General features: G+C 41.3%; 1 protein-coding gene across 5 annotated transcripts in view; it reads left to right on the forward strand.

The window, feature by feature from the left end:
- Window positions 1-16,896, forward strand: part of LOC121875785 (protein tramtrack, alpha isoform-like) — a 235,643-nt gene that overhangs the window by 104,916 nt on the left and 113,831 nt on the right. For all 5 annotated transcript variants that reach the window (XM_042380484.1, XM_042380485.1, XM_042380483.1 and 2 more), the window contains exons 4-5: window positions 14,485-14,530; window positions 15,468-15,524. In XM_042380484.1, coding sequence (XP_042236418.1) covers window positions 14,485-14,530; window positions 15,468-15,524 — 103 coding nt within the window. The remainder of the gene's footprint in view (window positions 1-14,484; window positions 14,531-15,467; window positions 15,525-16,896) is intronic.

Raw genomic sequence — 16,896 nt, forward strand, 5'->3', positions numbered from 1 at the left:
ACCTGTCAACTTCCTGTTTGTATTAATGTCAACCACCTGTCTAATCTCTCTTGATGTCAACCACCTGTCAACTTCCTGTTTGTATTAATTATCAACCACCTGTCTAATCTCTCGATGTCAACCACCTGTCAACTTCCTGTTTGTATTAATGTCAACCACCTGTCTAATCTCTCGATGTTAACCACCTGTCAACTTCCTGTTTGTATTAATGTCAACCACCTGTCTAATCTCTCGATGTTAACCACCTGTCAACTTCCTGTTTGTATTAATGTCAACCACCTGTCTAATCTCTCGATGTTAACCACCTGTCAACTTCCTGTCTGTATTAATGTCAACCACCTGTCTAATCTCTCTTTGTATCAACCACCTGTCAACTCTTTCTCTCTGTTTTCTTGTTATGGTTAGTATCATCGCTTGTTTAAAATGTACGTCTGAAAATAATGGTTTAACAGGATGATAATTTAACTCTTTAAACATGATGTTTTAACCTTTTAAGACAATGGTTTAACCGGATCATACCCTAAAACCTTTACGAGAATGATTTTTACCCCCTTAAGGATGTTAGTTTAACCTTTTCAAGATGATATTTTAAACCTTTCAAAGACACGTGTATAACAGGATGATACTCTTAGGATAATACTTTAAACCCCTTGAGGATGAGCTTTTAATTCATCAGTCTCAAGGAGTTACAGTTCTTGCTATCATCGCTACCTGTAATTTCATATTCCTTTACAAGTTTACATAAATTCCCTCGTTTAATATTGTTTCACCACTTGTTTATTCCATTTATTCTTTTTGTGCTCGATCATACGTGTTAAGTCTTTTTTTTTTACCATTCTTTCACACTTTATTTTCATTCTTTTAATCTGTTGTTCACTCTTTTTATTCTCTAACCCGTTGACTGCGATGTAAAATTTTGTTAGTAGTTTTATTTATTGCCTTATTACAGTGATGGGGAGAGAGAGAGAGAGAGAGAGAGAGAGAGAGAGAGAGTATATAAACACAATATAGCAAAACAGTTGAGAAAAACAAAATAGAATCACAAAAGAATATGGTAAATAAACAACAATAACATAAAAGGGTAGAAAAAGAAAAGAAAATCACCAACGAATAAGTTAAATAAACACTAAAACAACGAAGAAAACCATGAGATAATCCACCTTTTAATAGCACAAGGAAGTCGCTCGTTACCAGAGCAACGAATACGTGTAGAAAGAGACTTGGGATTGTTGTGTGACATGTTGAGAACGACATAAGCGGGGCTGGCTGTTGGGGAGTGGGGGGGAGAGAGATGGGGGTGGGGAGAGAGGGAGTGACAGGAGGGGTGACAGAGAGTGGGGAGTGAGGGAGGGGGGAGTGAGGGAGGGTGGGGAGTGACATGGGGTGGGGTGACAGAGAGTGAGGAGTGAGGGAGGGGGAAGTGAGGGAGGGTGGGGAGTGAGAGAGGGTGGAAGAGAGGGAGAGAAGGGGGCGGGGAAGGTTCAGCCGACACCTAAGCACGCGAGCGGTCATTCTACAGAAGCACGCACACCTTCACACATGCCGACACACACACACACACACACACACACACACACACACACTCTCTCTCTTTGAGGTTAGCTTGCACTGAGGCGTATATATACTGTATATGGTCAGTCATTTAGATACGCTCAACGCTTCGATTTACCGATTGCATTATTGGTTAAATATGTCGATGTTTCTATAAAGCGTAACTCAGTTTTGGGACACAAGAAGACATAATTATACTATGTCGATGTTTCTATAAAGCGTAACTCAGTTTTGGGACACAAGAAATCATAATTATACTATGTCGATGTTTCTATAAAGCGTAACTCAGTTTTGGGACACAGGAAGACATAATTATACTATGTCGATGTTTCTATAAAGCGTAACTCAGTTTTGGGACACAGGAAGACATAATTATACTATGTCGATGTTTCTATAAAGCGTAACTCAGTTTTGGGACACAGAAGACATAATTATACTATGTCGATGTTTCTAAAGCGTAACTCAGTTTTGGGACACAGGAAGACATAATTATGCTATGTCGATGTTTCTATAAAGCGTATAACAGTTTTGGGACACAGAAGACATAATTATGCTATGTCGATGTTTCTATAAAGCGTAACTCAGCTTTGGGACACAGGAAGACATAATTATACTATGTCGATGTTTCTATAAAGCGTAACTCAGTTTTGGGACACAGGAAGACATAATTATACTATGTCGATGTTTCTATAAAGCGTAACTCAGTTTTGGGACACAAGAAATCATAATTATACTATGTCGATGTTTCTATAAAGCGTAACTCAGTTTTGGGACACAGGAAGACATAATTATACTATGTCGATGTTTCTATAAAGCGTAACTCAGTTTTGGGACACAGGAAGACATAATTATACTATGTCGATGTTTCTATAAAGCGTAACTCAGTTTTGGGACACAAGAAATCATAATTATACTATGTCGATGTTTCTATAAAGCGTAACTCAGTTTTGGGACACAGGAAGACATAATTATACTATGTCGATGTTTCTATAAAGCGTAACTCAGTTTTGGGACACAGGAAGACATAATTATACTATGTCGATGTTTCTATAAAGCGTAACTCAGTTTTGGGACACAGGAAGACATAATTATACGAGTAACTCTCCCTTGGATTCGTCAACAGATCGAATTCTATCCTGCATTAAGTCTTACAATTTAGGCTTACCAGTATATAGTCCCAACCTGACTACGGAGGTATTAATCTTTTTTGTTAGCTCGTTATTGTACAGATACACAGGTATAGGTGACACCGATGGGTACACAGGCAATATTTTTCTTGGCTAAGTCCACAGCGATCTCATATCTTATGTGTACGAATGTATATGTAAGTACACACACACATACACACATACACTATCTAAGCTACTCGGCTAACTCACGTGTTTAGAGTGTACACATAAACCACTAACAGAAAACTGTGTACATAGTTGGGTGGGGTGTAGTTGTTGACGCAAGTATACACACGAAATATCAACACACACTCTGTCAGCACGAATATTTACCTCCATATCTTATAGTGATCAAGAGCAAATTGTTTTAAATTTTGCTTGTTTGTAAATAAATATTGTATACACGAACTGCGTGAACAATATTTTCAGAAGTTAGTGTGCATACGTGCGTTCACTGATACACAGGCAGGACTTTTGAAATATCTTTGTGAACACACGAACACATAAAATATACTTACATTAGCGTTTCCTCTAATATACACACACGCGATACACAAATATTTTGACACGTACACATGTGTGTAATTATTTTGTAGATAGACAATTTCAATTGAACTTTGTTATAATACCATTACATAGCTACGTAAACACACACACACACACACACACAGAATCACACATACATACAACACACATACAAGTGTGTCACCGACCTGATATACTGACCTCGTATAAGCAAACTGTCAACATATAAGCATTCGAATGAGACAAAAATAAACACGGGGACATTCGAGTTTGCACAAATATATATACAAACAAATAGATGACTTTTCCTAGAACAGAATCGCTTTATCTGCTGTGTTTCTCCTCGACACACTAACATTCAGACCATAACTACGTCAATTAGCATACAATTGGCACATACTTCAGTTCATAAAGGCTCAATTACAAGCTGGAAATCGATGAGCACGAAACGAACGATTCTTTTTCACACTAGGTGTCTTTTCTCTTTCTTCAATTTTTTCTTCATCTTTTCTTATTCTTCTTTCTTATTCTTACCTTTTCATGTTATTTTCTTTTCTTCTCCTTATTTTATTCTTATTTTTCTTCTTCACTTCTTCTTTTCCTTCTCTTTCACTTTTCTTATTTTTCTTTCCACCTTCTTCGTCTCCTTTTCTTCTCCTTTTCTCCCTCACTTGGGTAGAGTTGTTAGCTCCTCATGCCGTGATTGTTAGCTAGTGTTAGTGCGTGAGAAACAGGTAGTTATTAAGCTATAACAGAGACTTGTTAGCACGTGATATGGACTCAATTAAGTGTGCTAATTAGGGGTGCTTAACACGCAGACACTCATATTGAGCTTATTAGACAGCGGTTTTAAGACTTGGTCAATCACGTGAGGAGATCAGGTCAGCACACTACTTCTGTGTGTGTGTGTGTGTGTCATCAGCCAGGACACCTGAGGCCCTCACCTGATGACAACACGTACTGTGAGAAAGGCAGGTAATCAAGCCACAAGATGAATAGCTGACAGTAATAAGTGTTGTGATGGGAAGGAATTGTATCCTAATTTGTCTTACTAAAAAAAAAAGGTTTTGTGTAGAAACGTATATAGTCATATATACAAACATACATACACGAGAGCGAATACACATACACACGTGCACACATAACAACACACGTGCGTAATCGACAATAAAATTAACCAAAGACAAAAGTAAATGAATGACACAAACACTTACACGCAAAATAAAAACAATACTCGCTTGAACATGTAAACAATTCACGAATACCCACAAGAACACACATACGTAATCAAATACTCAATACGTAAACACACACACACACACACAGACACACACACAGACACACACACACACACACATGACTCTGGGCTAACAGGCTGTGCTAAATTAATGACAAGCAAGACAGACAGTCACAGTAATTGCACACACGCACGAACGACCCAGCGTGCCGACACACTGCCATCAAATTCTCCTCGCACGGTACACCGCCCAGGGTTCGATACCATTCTGCATCTATTACCAGCCTACCAACGAGTCCAGCGCGGTCGACTACAGAACACGTGTGAACCGTAGTTACTAACGTCTCGTAGCGCCTGGGACCGCCTTGTTACGAGTTCCCTACCACAGTCTCTGGCTCGTAAAACACACCAACTACAGGGGAAGGGGTAGGGGATTAAGAGGAGGAGGAGGGGTGGTTTTGACTGTTCGTAATGTGTGGGTTTAGTTTTAGTGTTGTTTTAGTGTTGTTTTAACTCGTAGAGGAAGAACTGAGGAGGGGTGGAAAGATATTGAACGAGTTACAGTAGGTCGTATCGAAGATGGGACCGTCATCTACTCTATTGTTACGAGTATGGTGGTATTTATTTATTTTGTATTGTAATATAGGATTATTGTGTTTATTTGTTTCTTAGTCACAGAGCGACCACCATTAGTAGTAGTAATAGTAAAAACAAGAGGCGGTAGAATATAAGTAGTAATAGTAATCGTAGTAGTAGTAGTAATAGTAGTTCTATAGAAACGGTAAAAATTTTAGTAGTTGCAGTACTTTCGGTTGTAGTAGTCGTTGTAGCAGTAAGAGGGTGTGAGGAGCGCCAACAGCAGCAGCAAGAACAACAGCGTCAGTACTACCACGTTGTTTAACTTCACCGCAAAACTCAGGGAACGGGAACGGAGATGCCTGGAGTCGTAGTGTAACCTTAGATAGAGCGAGAGAAGGCCATTGATTCCTTATGTAAATGTTAGTCGAGGGAGGAGCTCTATCTATTTATATCCTCTCTTCCTCCTCTTCATCCTCCTCCTCTTCTTCCTCCTCTTCCTCTTCCTCCTCCTCTCCTTCCCCCTCCTCTCCATCCTCCCCCTCTTCCCCTCCACCTCTCTTTCTCTACTCTGAGAACGCCCCCGCTTGTCTCTCTCTTGTATAAACACCTGCAAGACTATCGGATTCTTCTTTCAAGATGCTCTTAGCTCTTATATCCCCCCCCCCATAAAACTATTCAATATATTTTAAATTATTTGGTATAATCTTGGTCCAGATTCTAAAAAAAAAAAAATACCTAAACAGACACATTAATTATGCAGTCAGAATATTTGTATAACCTCGTTGTCATTAGCACATTGGATAACTCTCTTACATCCCCAACCAGACGGAGGAATAATATAACTCACAACCTTTGGAGAATCAGGTCCCCAGATCCTATTGGTATAGTTATGGTTACTAAGGCCAGTGATCACCTCTGCACCGCGTCGTGTCAATATGAGCCCGAGACCTCCTGGCTAACTTGACCGATGGTGACCAAACAAAGAGGACGGTATTTTTATTCTTGGACGGCTGGGGAGGATCATAAGGGTCGGGTGTCCCTCAAGACCTGTCCCTCATGAGGAGTTTTTCTTTAGTTGGCAAGACTGTTTTAGCTTCACTGCTCCTAGACAAGGTCAACTCTGGCCGAAACTTTAATGATACGAAAAAGATGTTTGTTGGTTTCTAAGATAAAGTAACATGGCAGCATTGTGAGCTTACTTCCGCGTCCGGTTTCTGCTAATGGACTCTAAGAGCCTTAGAAGCGTCTTGCCGAGCTCAGCCACTAAGGAATAATGAAGAGAGTATAAATTTTCCCAAACATGTATGGTTCAGCAGCTCTAAGAAAACACACGTGAACGTAAGGGAGAAACGAGTGTCTCACATCATAAGGAGATTAGTGTTTGATGATAGACAGAGAGAGAGAGAGAGAGAGAGAGAGAGAGAGGATCCAATGTATAACGAAATTAATCATTTTACCTTTGTTCGCTGTAACTCATACGTGTTTGGAGACAAATATTATTTTCTGACGGTATCTTATAATTGAATAAACAGTATTTGTGTTGAGAAGGAATAATTATTTCGTCTATTTGTGTTGAGAATTCTAAGGAGGACGGGAAAGGTACAAAGGAAAAGAGAAGAATAGAGAAGAGAAAAAGTGGGAAACAGAATAAGAAAGAGTTGGAAGATCGTAGGATCAAAGAGAATGAAGAGAGAGGGAAGGTGAGAGGGGTGTGGATGGAGAAGGGAGGGAGGGAGAGAGAGAGGGAAGGATCAAGAGGAAAGAGAATAAGATTAGTCTGGAGGGAGGGAGGGAAGGATTAGGAAAAAAACACGATTAGTCTGAAAGGGAGGTTGGGAAGGAGGAAGGAAGGGAAGGAAGGGTGGGTGGATGGAGGGAAAGAAAGATGGAGGAGAAGTGGGAGGGTAGGAGGGAGGGATTAGGGGTAGGAGGGAGAGAGGGAGGGTGGAAGAATGGAGAGAGAGCTGATGAAGAACGGAGGGAGGCAAGAGGAGGAAAGTAAAGAATAACGGAAGGAGGGGAGAGTGGAAGGAAGGAGGGAGAGGATAAATGAAGGAGGGCGGCAGGAAGGGAGGAAAAAGTGAAGAAGAGAGGAAAAGGAGGGAAGAAAGGAAGGAGGGAGAGAAGAAAGGAAGGAGGGAGAGAAGTAGGAAGGAAGGAGAGAAGAAATGAGAGGAGGGAGAGAAGAAACGAAGGAGGGCGGGAGGGAGAGTGGTAAGGAGGGAGGGAAGAAAGAGTGAAGAAAGGCAGGGAAGAAACGAGGGGAGGGAAGAAAGAAAGAAGAAAGGAAGAAAGAAAGCGAGGAAAGAAAGTGAGGGAAGAAAGGAAGAAAGGGAGGGAAGAAGGAAGGGTTGGAGGGAAGAAGGGAGGGAGGGAGGGAAAAGGAAGGGAGGGAGGGAAGAGAAGAAGGGAGGGAGGGAAGAAAAGAAGGAAGGAAGGAGGGAAGAAAATAAAGGAAGGAGGGAAGAAAAGAAGGAGGGAGGGAAGAAAAGGAGGGAGGGAAGAGTGGAGGGAGGGGTGGAGGGCTGGGAACAAAGCCATACCCAGCAGCACTCCCAGCCTTGCAACCCCTCGTTTATTGATTACTGTTTGGCTGGACGCTGCGCTACCTTCCATGGTGGGTGTGTGGGGAGGAGGGGGTACAGTCAGGAGGAGGGGCTATAGTTAGGGAGGGGGGAGGGAGCTACTGTGAGGAGGGGTGTGGGAATAACGAGCTACAGCGAGAGGGGTGGGGGGGTAGGGCTACAGTGTGGGAGAATGGGGTGTGTGTTACAGTGTGGAGGAGATAGTTACAGTGAGTGAAAGGTGCTACAGTGTAGGGTAAAGACGAACTACAGCCAGAAGGCGGATGGTGGATGGGTTACAGGGGAGATAAAGAGGATACAGTTCTGTAGTTACTAAGGTAGGGTGAACAATAGCCCCTATGTGGAGGAAAATACAGTATTGTAGGGGAGGGATAAAGAATAGAGGAACTTTAAGGTGAAGGGAGACTACGGCAAGATGATCACAAGGTCACGTAAAGGCCTTGACCACAGGCAGAGGGTGTGGCCTACCCATAGGGGTGTGACGTGCCCAGAGGGGGTGTGGCTCCATGGTCTCCCCAATACTACCTCAACCCACCCAACCCGAAAGTACAAAGGAAGGAAGGAAGGAAGGAAGGAGGGAAAGAAGGAAGGAAGGACTTAAAATCCAAAGCCATCAATATATCAAAAGTAGTCAGAAATCTTCATTAAGTATATCTAATTTGGATCAGTGAAAATAAGACCATCTTCCACTTACTCCTCTTCCCAGATATAACAGATCCACCAGAGTGATAAAACCATGAGACGAAAAGAGGATGAAAAAATATATATGAAATATGAATTTACTCAGTTGTAAAAAAAAAAAAAAAAAAAAGCTCAACCTGTATACTTAAAAATCATCCTCTATCCAACCACACTGTTATTAAGATCAAAACAAGGGAAAAAAATAGTAACTAATAAGCCATCACACGAACAAAAATAAAATCTCTATTACAATATGAGTTTGTTCAAGTACCAGATCGATGTATAAAGGTCACTGCGTTCTCCAGTCGTAGTGGAAGTGAACTCCAGGCAATGTTTGAATACTTGTGCTGGAGTCCCCCCCAAAAAATAATTATAATAATAATAAATAATAATGTATATATAATTAACACAAAAAATAATTAAATAACTAAATACTTGGAAAACAAAGACATCAAAACACAAACGTATTTTCGTAAAAACATCAAAAATCCTACAATTAGAATATGAAGCCCACACGGATCTACAGACACGAGACATTTGTTCGTTCGGGAAGGTGAGGGATCATGCCAGACGATCCACCGCCCGGCGTGAAGTGGGCGGAAAACTTGGGGAAGTCTTGTGCCTTATTGATCGAGGTTCGGGCGACCCACTGCAGTACTTTCATGATCCTCAGGGCGAGTTACGCAGCGGACTCGCCTGATTGGTTCATGGCACTGTTGGTTCATGGCACTATTGGTTCATGGTACTAATGGTTCATGGCACTAATGGTTCATGGCACTAATGGTTCATGGCATTGTTGATTCATGGCACTATTGGTTCATGGTACTAATGGTTCATGGCACTAATGGTTCATGGCATTGTTGATTCATGGCACTGTTACTTTATGGCACTGCTGCTTCATGGCACTGTTGGTTTATGGTACTGCTGCTTCATGGCACTGTTGGTTTATGGTACTGCTGGTTCATGGCACTGTTGGTTCATGACACTGCTGGTTCATGGCACTGCTGGTTCATGGCTCTGTTGGTTTATGGCACTGCTGGTTGAACGTGTTTTTTTTAATGGTTCTTTTACCGATAAGAGTAATTAATAATATGTATAATGTACAGTATTATCAATATCAATCATCATTATTATTACCACAAATATTCGTCTTCTTTACATTATTATCATTATCATCATATAATCGTTTGCTGCTGTTTCCATGAATCATCACTAAACTCTATATCAAATATCTACCGGAACTCGATAATTACATACTTGATACAGGTCCAGTACCCGTCCTTACCGCTAAGTTTCCACAATAAAAAATAATACGAAAAAGTCTAGGGACGACTCACTCCCCCTCATCCACCTTACCAAATTTTAGACCCGCCCTGAGGAAGGAAATCTCTTTCCAAACTTTTTCGCTGTGTCAGCAGATTGACTCAGGATACCTGGGAGGAGGCATGCGGGTGGAGGACGAGAGGTGGTGGTGGCGAGCGGCGGCGACAACGGGACGCTACGAACGGTAGCTAGGAGAAGCTGAAGGATTGTCATGGGAGCATATGATCGTTACAGAGGGTCGTTATGTACGATATGTTTAATGGGCATTAGACTTTCGTAAGGCAGTCACTAATAAGATAGCCAACATATTGACAAGCATAAATTCCTATATTATCTCTAAACTGCATAATTCCTTAACCATAAAACAGATGTTCCTTTAATTTTAATTTCTAAACGAGGAATTGCCTAACACAGAAGCCCCCTGAGATACAATCGAAACCTCTCAGTCAGAGTATTACAGACCGTAAGATACAGGATTACGTCATTCTATTCCACACAAATTCCTCTGTAGTACATCACCTCTTGAATTTATTAACAACAATAATAAGCGTTGTTGTTTATTTAATGTGGAATGTCTGGCATAAATATAAACTAAGTGCTATAGAAAAGAGATTCAGTCCCTTAATACTAGACGTTTAAGCTGAACAAATATAGATTGAGACCTATACATGGCTCAGGTCATACGAGGGGCACCACGTGAAGAAGTTTAGACGGCTTCCCAGCTCTGCCGGGGCTTACATGCTGTGTGGCTCACGTGCTGCTAGCTGTTACCTGACACTGACACCACGAGTAACCATCGTTGAGTGGCACCTGGCACCACGTGTGGTCATGGCTGAGTGGCAATTGGCACCTCGGGTAACCATAGCTGATTGGCACCTGACACCTCGGGTAGCCATGGCGGAGTGGCACCTGACACCTAGTATGCGGGCATCCACAATCGGGTGGTTATGACACTTGTCACCAAAGGTAGCCAAAGCTAGGTGGCAGCTGACACCTGGCAACACGGGTATAGGCATGGATGGTCTGCACTATGAGGAACTTGAAAGCAGGTGACGAAATTTACTTTAGAATCAGTGTTAAGTATCATGTTGAGGTAGTGAAAGATTTTCAAAGCAGTGAACTCTAGCAATGAAAACGGCACTGGGCGGTAGTGAACGATATACGCAGGCAGTGCACGGCAAAGAGCGTCCGTAATGGCCAGGGAGTAGAATGAATGGTAATTTCCGGTGGGAGAGAAAGAGCACTGTGTAGCAAGGTGTAGCCGTGGGCGTCAATGTGGGGGCCGGGAAGGGCGGAGTGAAGGAGGGGCAGTCAGACCTAGGCGGCCTTAGTACACGGGGAGTGGGTGGACACGTGTGAGGGGAAGCCCCATACACTAGCGGATTGTGAGGGGAGGAGTGGACTTAAAGGGGGATTGGGTCTCTTTGATGCCCGGGGTTTAGAGTGAGGCAGCGACACTGTTGGCACACTCGAGCTTCCTAACCCAGCCAGTGTATATATACATATGTGTGTGTGTGTATTTACGTACATGAATGACTTATAGTACTGAAAAGGTGTTGAGGTATGTGTGTTATAACAGGTGGGGTGTAGACTGTGTAATATGAGATGCATAGTATCGTTTTCAGGGTATTTTTTCACTGATGTTTTAAAGACATTATGAAATTTGCTCTATTTTCACTTTTGGAAAAGTTATAAATAGAAAATAAATCGTAAGTTTCTTCGTGGGGGAGACTGTGAAGAATCGAGGCGCAGTGACAGGAATTTCAATTTTTCTCCCCGGTAACCTAGCGTCTCTCTCTCTCTCTTTAAACGACCAGTAACCAGATCACTCCCTGAAGTGCATTAGATTCGAGACACTGTAATGTTAGACCCAATAACATTAATGCACTCTTGAAGTTAGACTAACACCTTTACCTCGACTCCACCAGCCACCAAGTCACAGCTAAAATATTTGATTCACCTGAAAATTAACCCACAAGTTTAATTTCACCTGAAGATTAACCACTCGAACGCTAATCTATTCTAACCAAATAACACAAAATAAACCATAAACCTAACCTAATGTAGTCTAATGCAAACCTACCCTAACCTAACCTGATCTCACCTGACCTGATATAACCTAACCTAACCTAACCTAACCTAACCTAATGTAGTCTAATGCAAACCTACCCTAACCTAACCTGATCTCACCTGACCTGATATAACCTAACAAACCAAATAAATATAACCCAATAAAAACCAAACAAGGAAAAGATGAACATAACCTAACCTAACCTAACCTAACCCCCAGGTACTGTAGTCTAAAAGTGTTTAATCATCAGGTGAAATAAGCTGGCGTCTAATATTCAGGTGATCTCCAAAAAATCAAATAACTCACATCTTAGAAAGTTACCAACAAAGTGAATTTTCACGTAACATCAAGATACCATGACTTAGAATTGACATACCATGATGTTCACTACTGTAAGAAATGTAAAAAAAAAATGTAGATTTCTATCAATAATTTTATTAAAAAGAAAATCCTCAATGTGTTTCAAAATAATCGTCAATGACTAATTTTCTAACTTGTATATTCCAAAACCTGTAGAGACTCATATTCTAAAGGGTACTGTATAAAAATTATCCCAAGAGGCTTGTTTTCTAGTCTCGGTTTCCTGAACATGTAAAATACGTCATTATCATACATTATTATCTCAAGAACATGTAAAAAGAGTCATTTTCTAAAGAAGAGTCATTTTCTACCCTCAATGGCTCACGAACATGAAAAATACGTCCCTATTATCCATTACGATCTCTAAAACATGTAAAAACTCATTTTCTCAAGTCAACGGCTCCAGAACACGTCAAAAGAGGATCATTTTCCTTCCTCATCATCTCGAGAAAATCTAAAACCACCACGTTGGCGTTCAGTAATGTGTGGGAATATCTGGCGCCCCTCCGGGAGTCAGCGTTCCCTATATGACTAATAGTATTCCTACACAGCGCTATTGACTAAAACATCAGCGTACGTCATCCTGTCGGGAGGAGCGCGCATCTCGCCCCTCCTGCTGACTACCGCTCATTTTCATCTGTCGAAAATTTGTGTGGCGCGGATGTTGAGTTTGATTATGTATTCACGTCCTGAAGACTCCGTGAGATAAGGCGGTGCTGAGACACGCAGGCACGGAGAGACAGAGACAAAGGAAGTTTATTTAGTGCATTGATTCTATTGGGTAATTAATCTCTTCTATAGTTATTGAAATTATCTGTGTCGTATCTGACCTTACGGCAGAGGTGTTGTTCTAAAACTGTAGCGATTCTCTATAACAATAATATTTGTCTTCGTCACCTGAATAGAACGAAGGAGACAAATTAATCCCAAGTTGCTTAATGAGATCCAAAACGATCAAATCAGATGTGTTTGTGCATAGAAAACGAAGACGAGTAATCCCAAGTCCCTAAGTGACGGAACACAAACACATCTGTGGAGTTTATGTAGACGAGAGACACAATACGATCAAATCAGGTTTAGGGTAACATAACACACAAACACCCACCCTACACTCACGCAGAGGTGTTTGTGCAAAATAAAACGAAGATAAATAAACGTACAGTCTCTCCAGGGAAAATAACACAATCAAATATCTAAATCGTTGTTGTGATGCCAAAGAGAAATAAATCCGTCAAAAAGCGTGAGGGCGGCGTAAGCCAATCAAGAGCGAGCGAGGGCCAGGTCGGGCTGCCCGGGGTAAGTCGCTCCATGAGGGCTGGTATTGATCACTACAACTACGCTCTCCCTGCAACCATATTGATCACTGCCACGTTGCCACGGAAACCACCAGCCCCGGCTCCGCTTTGCAAAATTCTCATAGATACTATCGCTGCGCTTCTGCCCACGCCAGCAATTGTTGGGAGAAGGGGAGGGGGGAGATAACTAGTGGAGATATGTAATACAATCGCTGGAGATATCGCTGCTATGCTCTACGTATTTTGGCTGGAGGGAAGTTTCCAGGGACATTTCGGGTGGTGGGTGGTACGGGGTGGGTGGTAGAGGTGGGTGGTAGGGGTGGGTAGTAAGGGGTGGGTGGTAGGGTGGTGGGTGGGTGGTAGGGGTGGGGGTAAGGGGTGGGTGGTGGGTTGTTGGTAGAAGGAGGTAGGTGGTGGTGGAGTGGTGGTAAAGGTTTGTAGTGGTTGTTGTGGTGTAAGCTGGTGGTGGTGGTGGTGGATGTTTGAGGTGAAGGAGGTGGTGATGAAGGTGGTGTTGATGTAGGGTCGTGGTCGTGGTGTAAAGGGGTGTAGTGTTGTAGGGTGTTGGTGGTGATATAGGGTGGTGGTCGCGGGGGGGGGTCGTGGGAGAAAGATAGGGAGTGTGGGAGACTCGGTGAAGGACGCTACTTGGTGAGAGAACCTTGCCTGGAATGTCTCTCTCATATGTTTTGGCATTTATGTCCATTTTTCCACAGGTGTTCCATTATTAATTTTATCAACCAAAGGTCTTTTATGCTATTAATTAAATCAATTATCATATATGTAAGCCAATTAATAAAGAAAATATATAAAATCATTATAAATACTTACAATATATTCACGAGTAGATAAATAAATGGATAGATAGATATATCACAATAAAACATACAGAAGTATAAATACAACTCATATATCCGCATCAACACCTTTTAAACTTCTACACCCGCATTCAAACACTCTCATCCACACACTTTACTTCCATTATCCTCATTACGACACACACACACACACAAACACACGGACAGTGGAGAGGAAACAGAGTGGTGTAAGGCAGCGTTGGTTACGAGCTGTGTATTGATCCAGTTTTTTTTCTCTCTTCGCCTTTCAGAGTGGGGAATCTACTCCGGGACCGTCAGGGGAAAGCCAAGGGAAAGGTGAGTTGTCCTGCCTGTTTGTCCTACTGTGTGTGTGTGGGAGGGGGGGAGGGGGAGGTGGGGGGAGATAGGAGGAGGGAGACGGGGGGAGAGGTGTGCGTACGTGCGTGTGTGCGAGTTAGCAAAAGAATGGAGGAAGAAAAAAAGAGAGCAGAAGATGACGTGGGAAAAGAATATAGAGAAGAGAAGAAGAGAGAAAGGGAAAGAGGAGGAGAAGAAGAGGTGGGTGAAGAATACAAGGAAAATAAATAGAGAAGGAAGAGTAAGAGGAAATAGGAAATCGAAAACATAAGAAGGATAGAAGGAAAGGAATTGATAAAGTTGATGAATTGAAAAAAGTGAATAGAGACAAACAAAGGAACATGAGAACAGTAATTAAAGTAAAATAAATGAGGAGTTTTGGATTAGAATGAAGGAGAATGAAAGGAAGAGAGATGATGGGTAATGGAGAGGGAAAGAGAGAATGGACAAAGAAGGAATAATGGGTACATCTGAGAGGAAGGGAAGAGCAATAAAAGACTAGTAACTGAGTAATGAGTAAAGATATGAAGACAGGAAGGAAAGATGGAAGGGAAATGTGTATAGGGTAGGTGCATGCGCGCGCGCGCGCGTGCGCGTGTGTGTGTGTGTGTGTGTGTGTGTGTGTGTGTGTGTGTATAATCATCCAAGCAGTAATATAAGTCATTTTTCTAGCTACTAATATATTGCTATTGATTATAAAAACACCCCCAAATTTTCCCAAAATCAAGATATATTTCCAGCTTTCCCCAAAATCGTAGTGAGTAAACACACGGTGAATAAATAAATATGTTTTATCAATCACCTCGCAACTATCGATCCCCGTAATTATAGTTGTCTCGTTTTCTGACGTGGAATAAAACAGCTATCCGGCACAGTCTCCCCTTCGGTATTAATTTCCCGTTTTCTATCATTGCAGAGGTGACGAGGTTGCCGCAAGATGAACAGGAAAATACCAGGGAGTCGCCAGGTTCAGGTGAGTGACGTCATCCAGGTATCACAAGTCACACCAGGTTATTCCAACGGAGGTAAATCCCGGGTTCACTCAAGCTCAAAGAAGCAAAATAAAAATTCTTATCGGGATTACATTCTTTTCGATCTAGATATTTTTTTCTTCAAATTACCTTTTCATGTTATTCAGGTTGTTATGCTTCTCGATGGAGTTCAGGATGAGAGCTTCTTCACTACAACTGGGGTATATTTCCCTGGATAACTCTGGTTGACATATATTGAGATTATTGCTTACATTTGACTATATAAATATACAACTTGGGATACATCCTCTTTCCAGTGTATCGAGATTATTGACACATACTATTTATTAATTCACGTGGATATATGATTCATTGATGATTATAAAGTCTTATTTTCCCACCATGATATTAACCTTATACAGATATACCCATACTTATATATTCCCTGTATATCCATAACAAGTGCTGCTATAAAGCCAGTCCTGTACTTGAAACTTGTATAAATAGCACAAAATATGTTCCTGTGAAGTCGTATATGTCTTTTGTCTGTCTGTCAGTCATAAGCCATAGACATGTCATCCTAGTTTAGACATCATTAGCACCAGTCTCTATAGATTCATTTACAAGCTTCATATGTAACAAGAACTCGTTCAGTATCCAGTCGGATCAGGATCATATTGCTGTAATGGCGGTTAATTTTGTTTATATCCAATATTTTGTTAGTTCATTAACATTCTGTTTTGTTTAAAGAAGTATTGAGAGGTAATCTGTAGCCCTGATCCGACGGAACCGCGAGTAACCTTGACTAAAACTGTATGTACTGACACTTGTTTACATTCTTCATCCGGGTCTTGGCGAGGGATACTAACCTAGACTCTTTTCATTACTAACAACAAGTGTGTTTTCTTTCTCAGCAAATTATTCTCACCCTTGTAAACCAGTTATAAAATAAAAAATATTAGTTTACTTTTCTCTAGAATAAAACTAAATATAATACGGAGAACAGTCACTGGAATAAATTTTGGAAAGAAAACACACAGACGCTCCTTCTAACATGAATGTTGGAGACGTCGGGAGGCTGTGGGAGAAGATGGGTCTTGCTTAAGTATTACTTAAGGGTGAAGGTCGTATATTCTGGCACTGGTAGAGGGTTACGCTTGTTCTAATCTCTTTCCTTTCCTACTTACTCGTTTTAAGAATACATATATGATATGCATATTCCCAAAAGCCGTGAGTTAAGGAGACATCCAACACACAGTTAGAAATTGGAAATATATATTTTCTTCCATGAAACGTACAGTACGTTGAAGTTAAAAATATATTATAATGAAATAATAATAATTCGTAAAGAACGCTAGGTAAACCAAACGATAA

Source organism: Homarus americanus, unplaced genomic scaffold, assembly GCF_018991925.1.
Source record: "Homarus americanus isolate GMGI-L3 unplaced genomic scaffold, GMGI_Hamer_2.0 scaffold22250, whole genome shotgun sequence".
Taxonomy (NCBI): Eukaryota; Metazoa; Arthropoda; class Malacostraca; order Decapoda; family Nephropidae; genus Homarus; species Homarus americanus.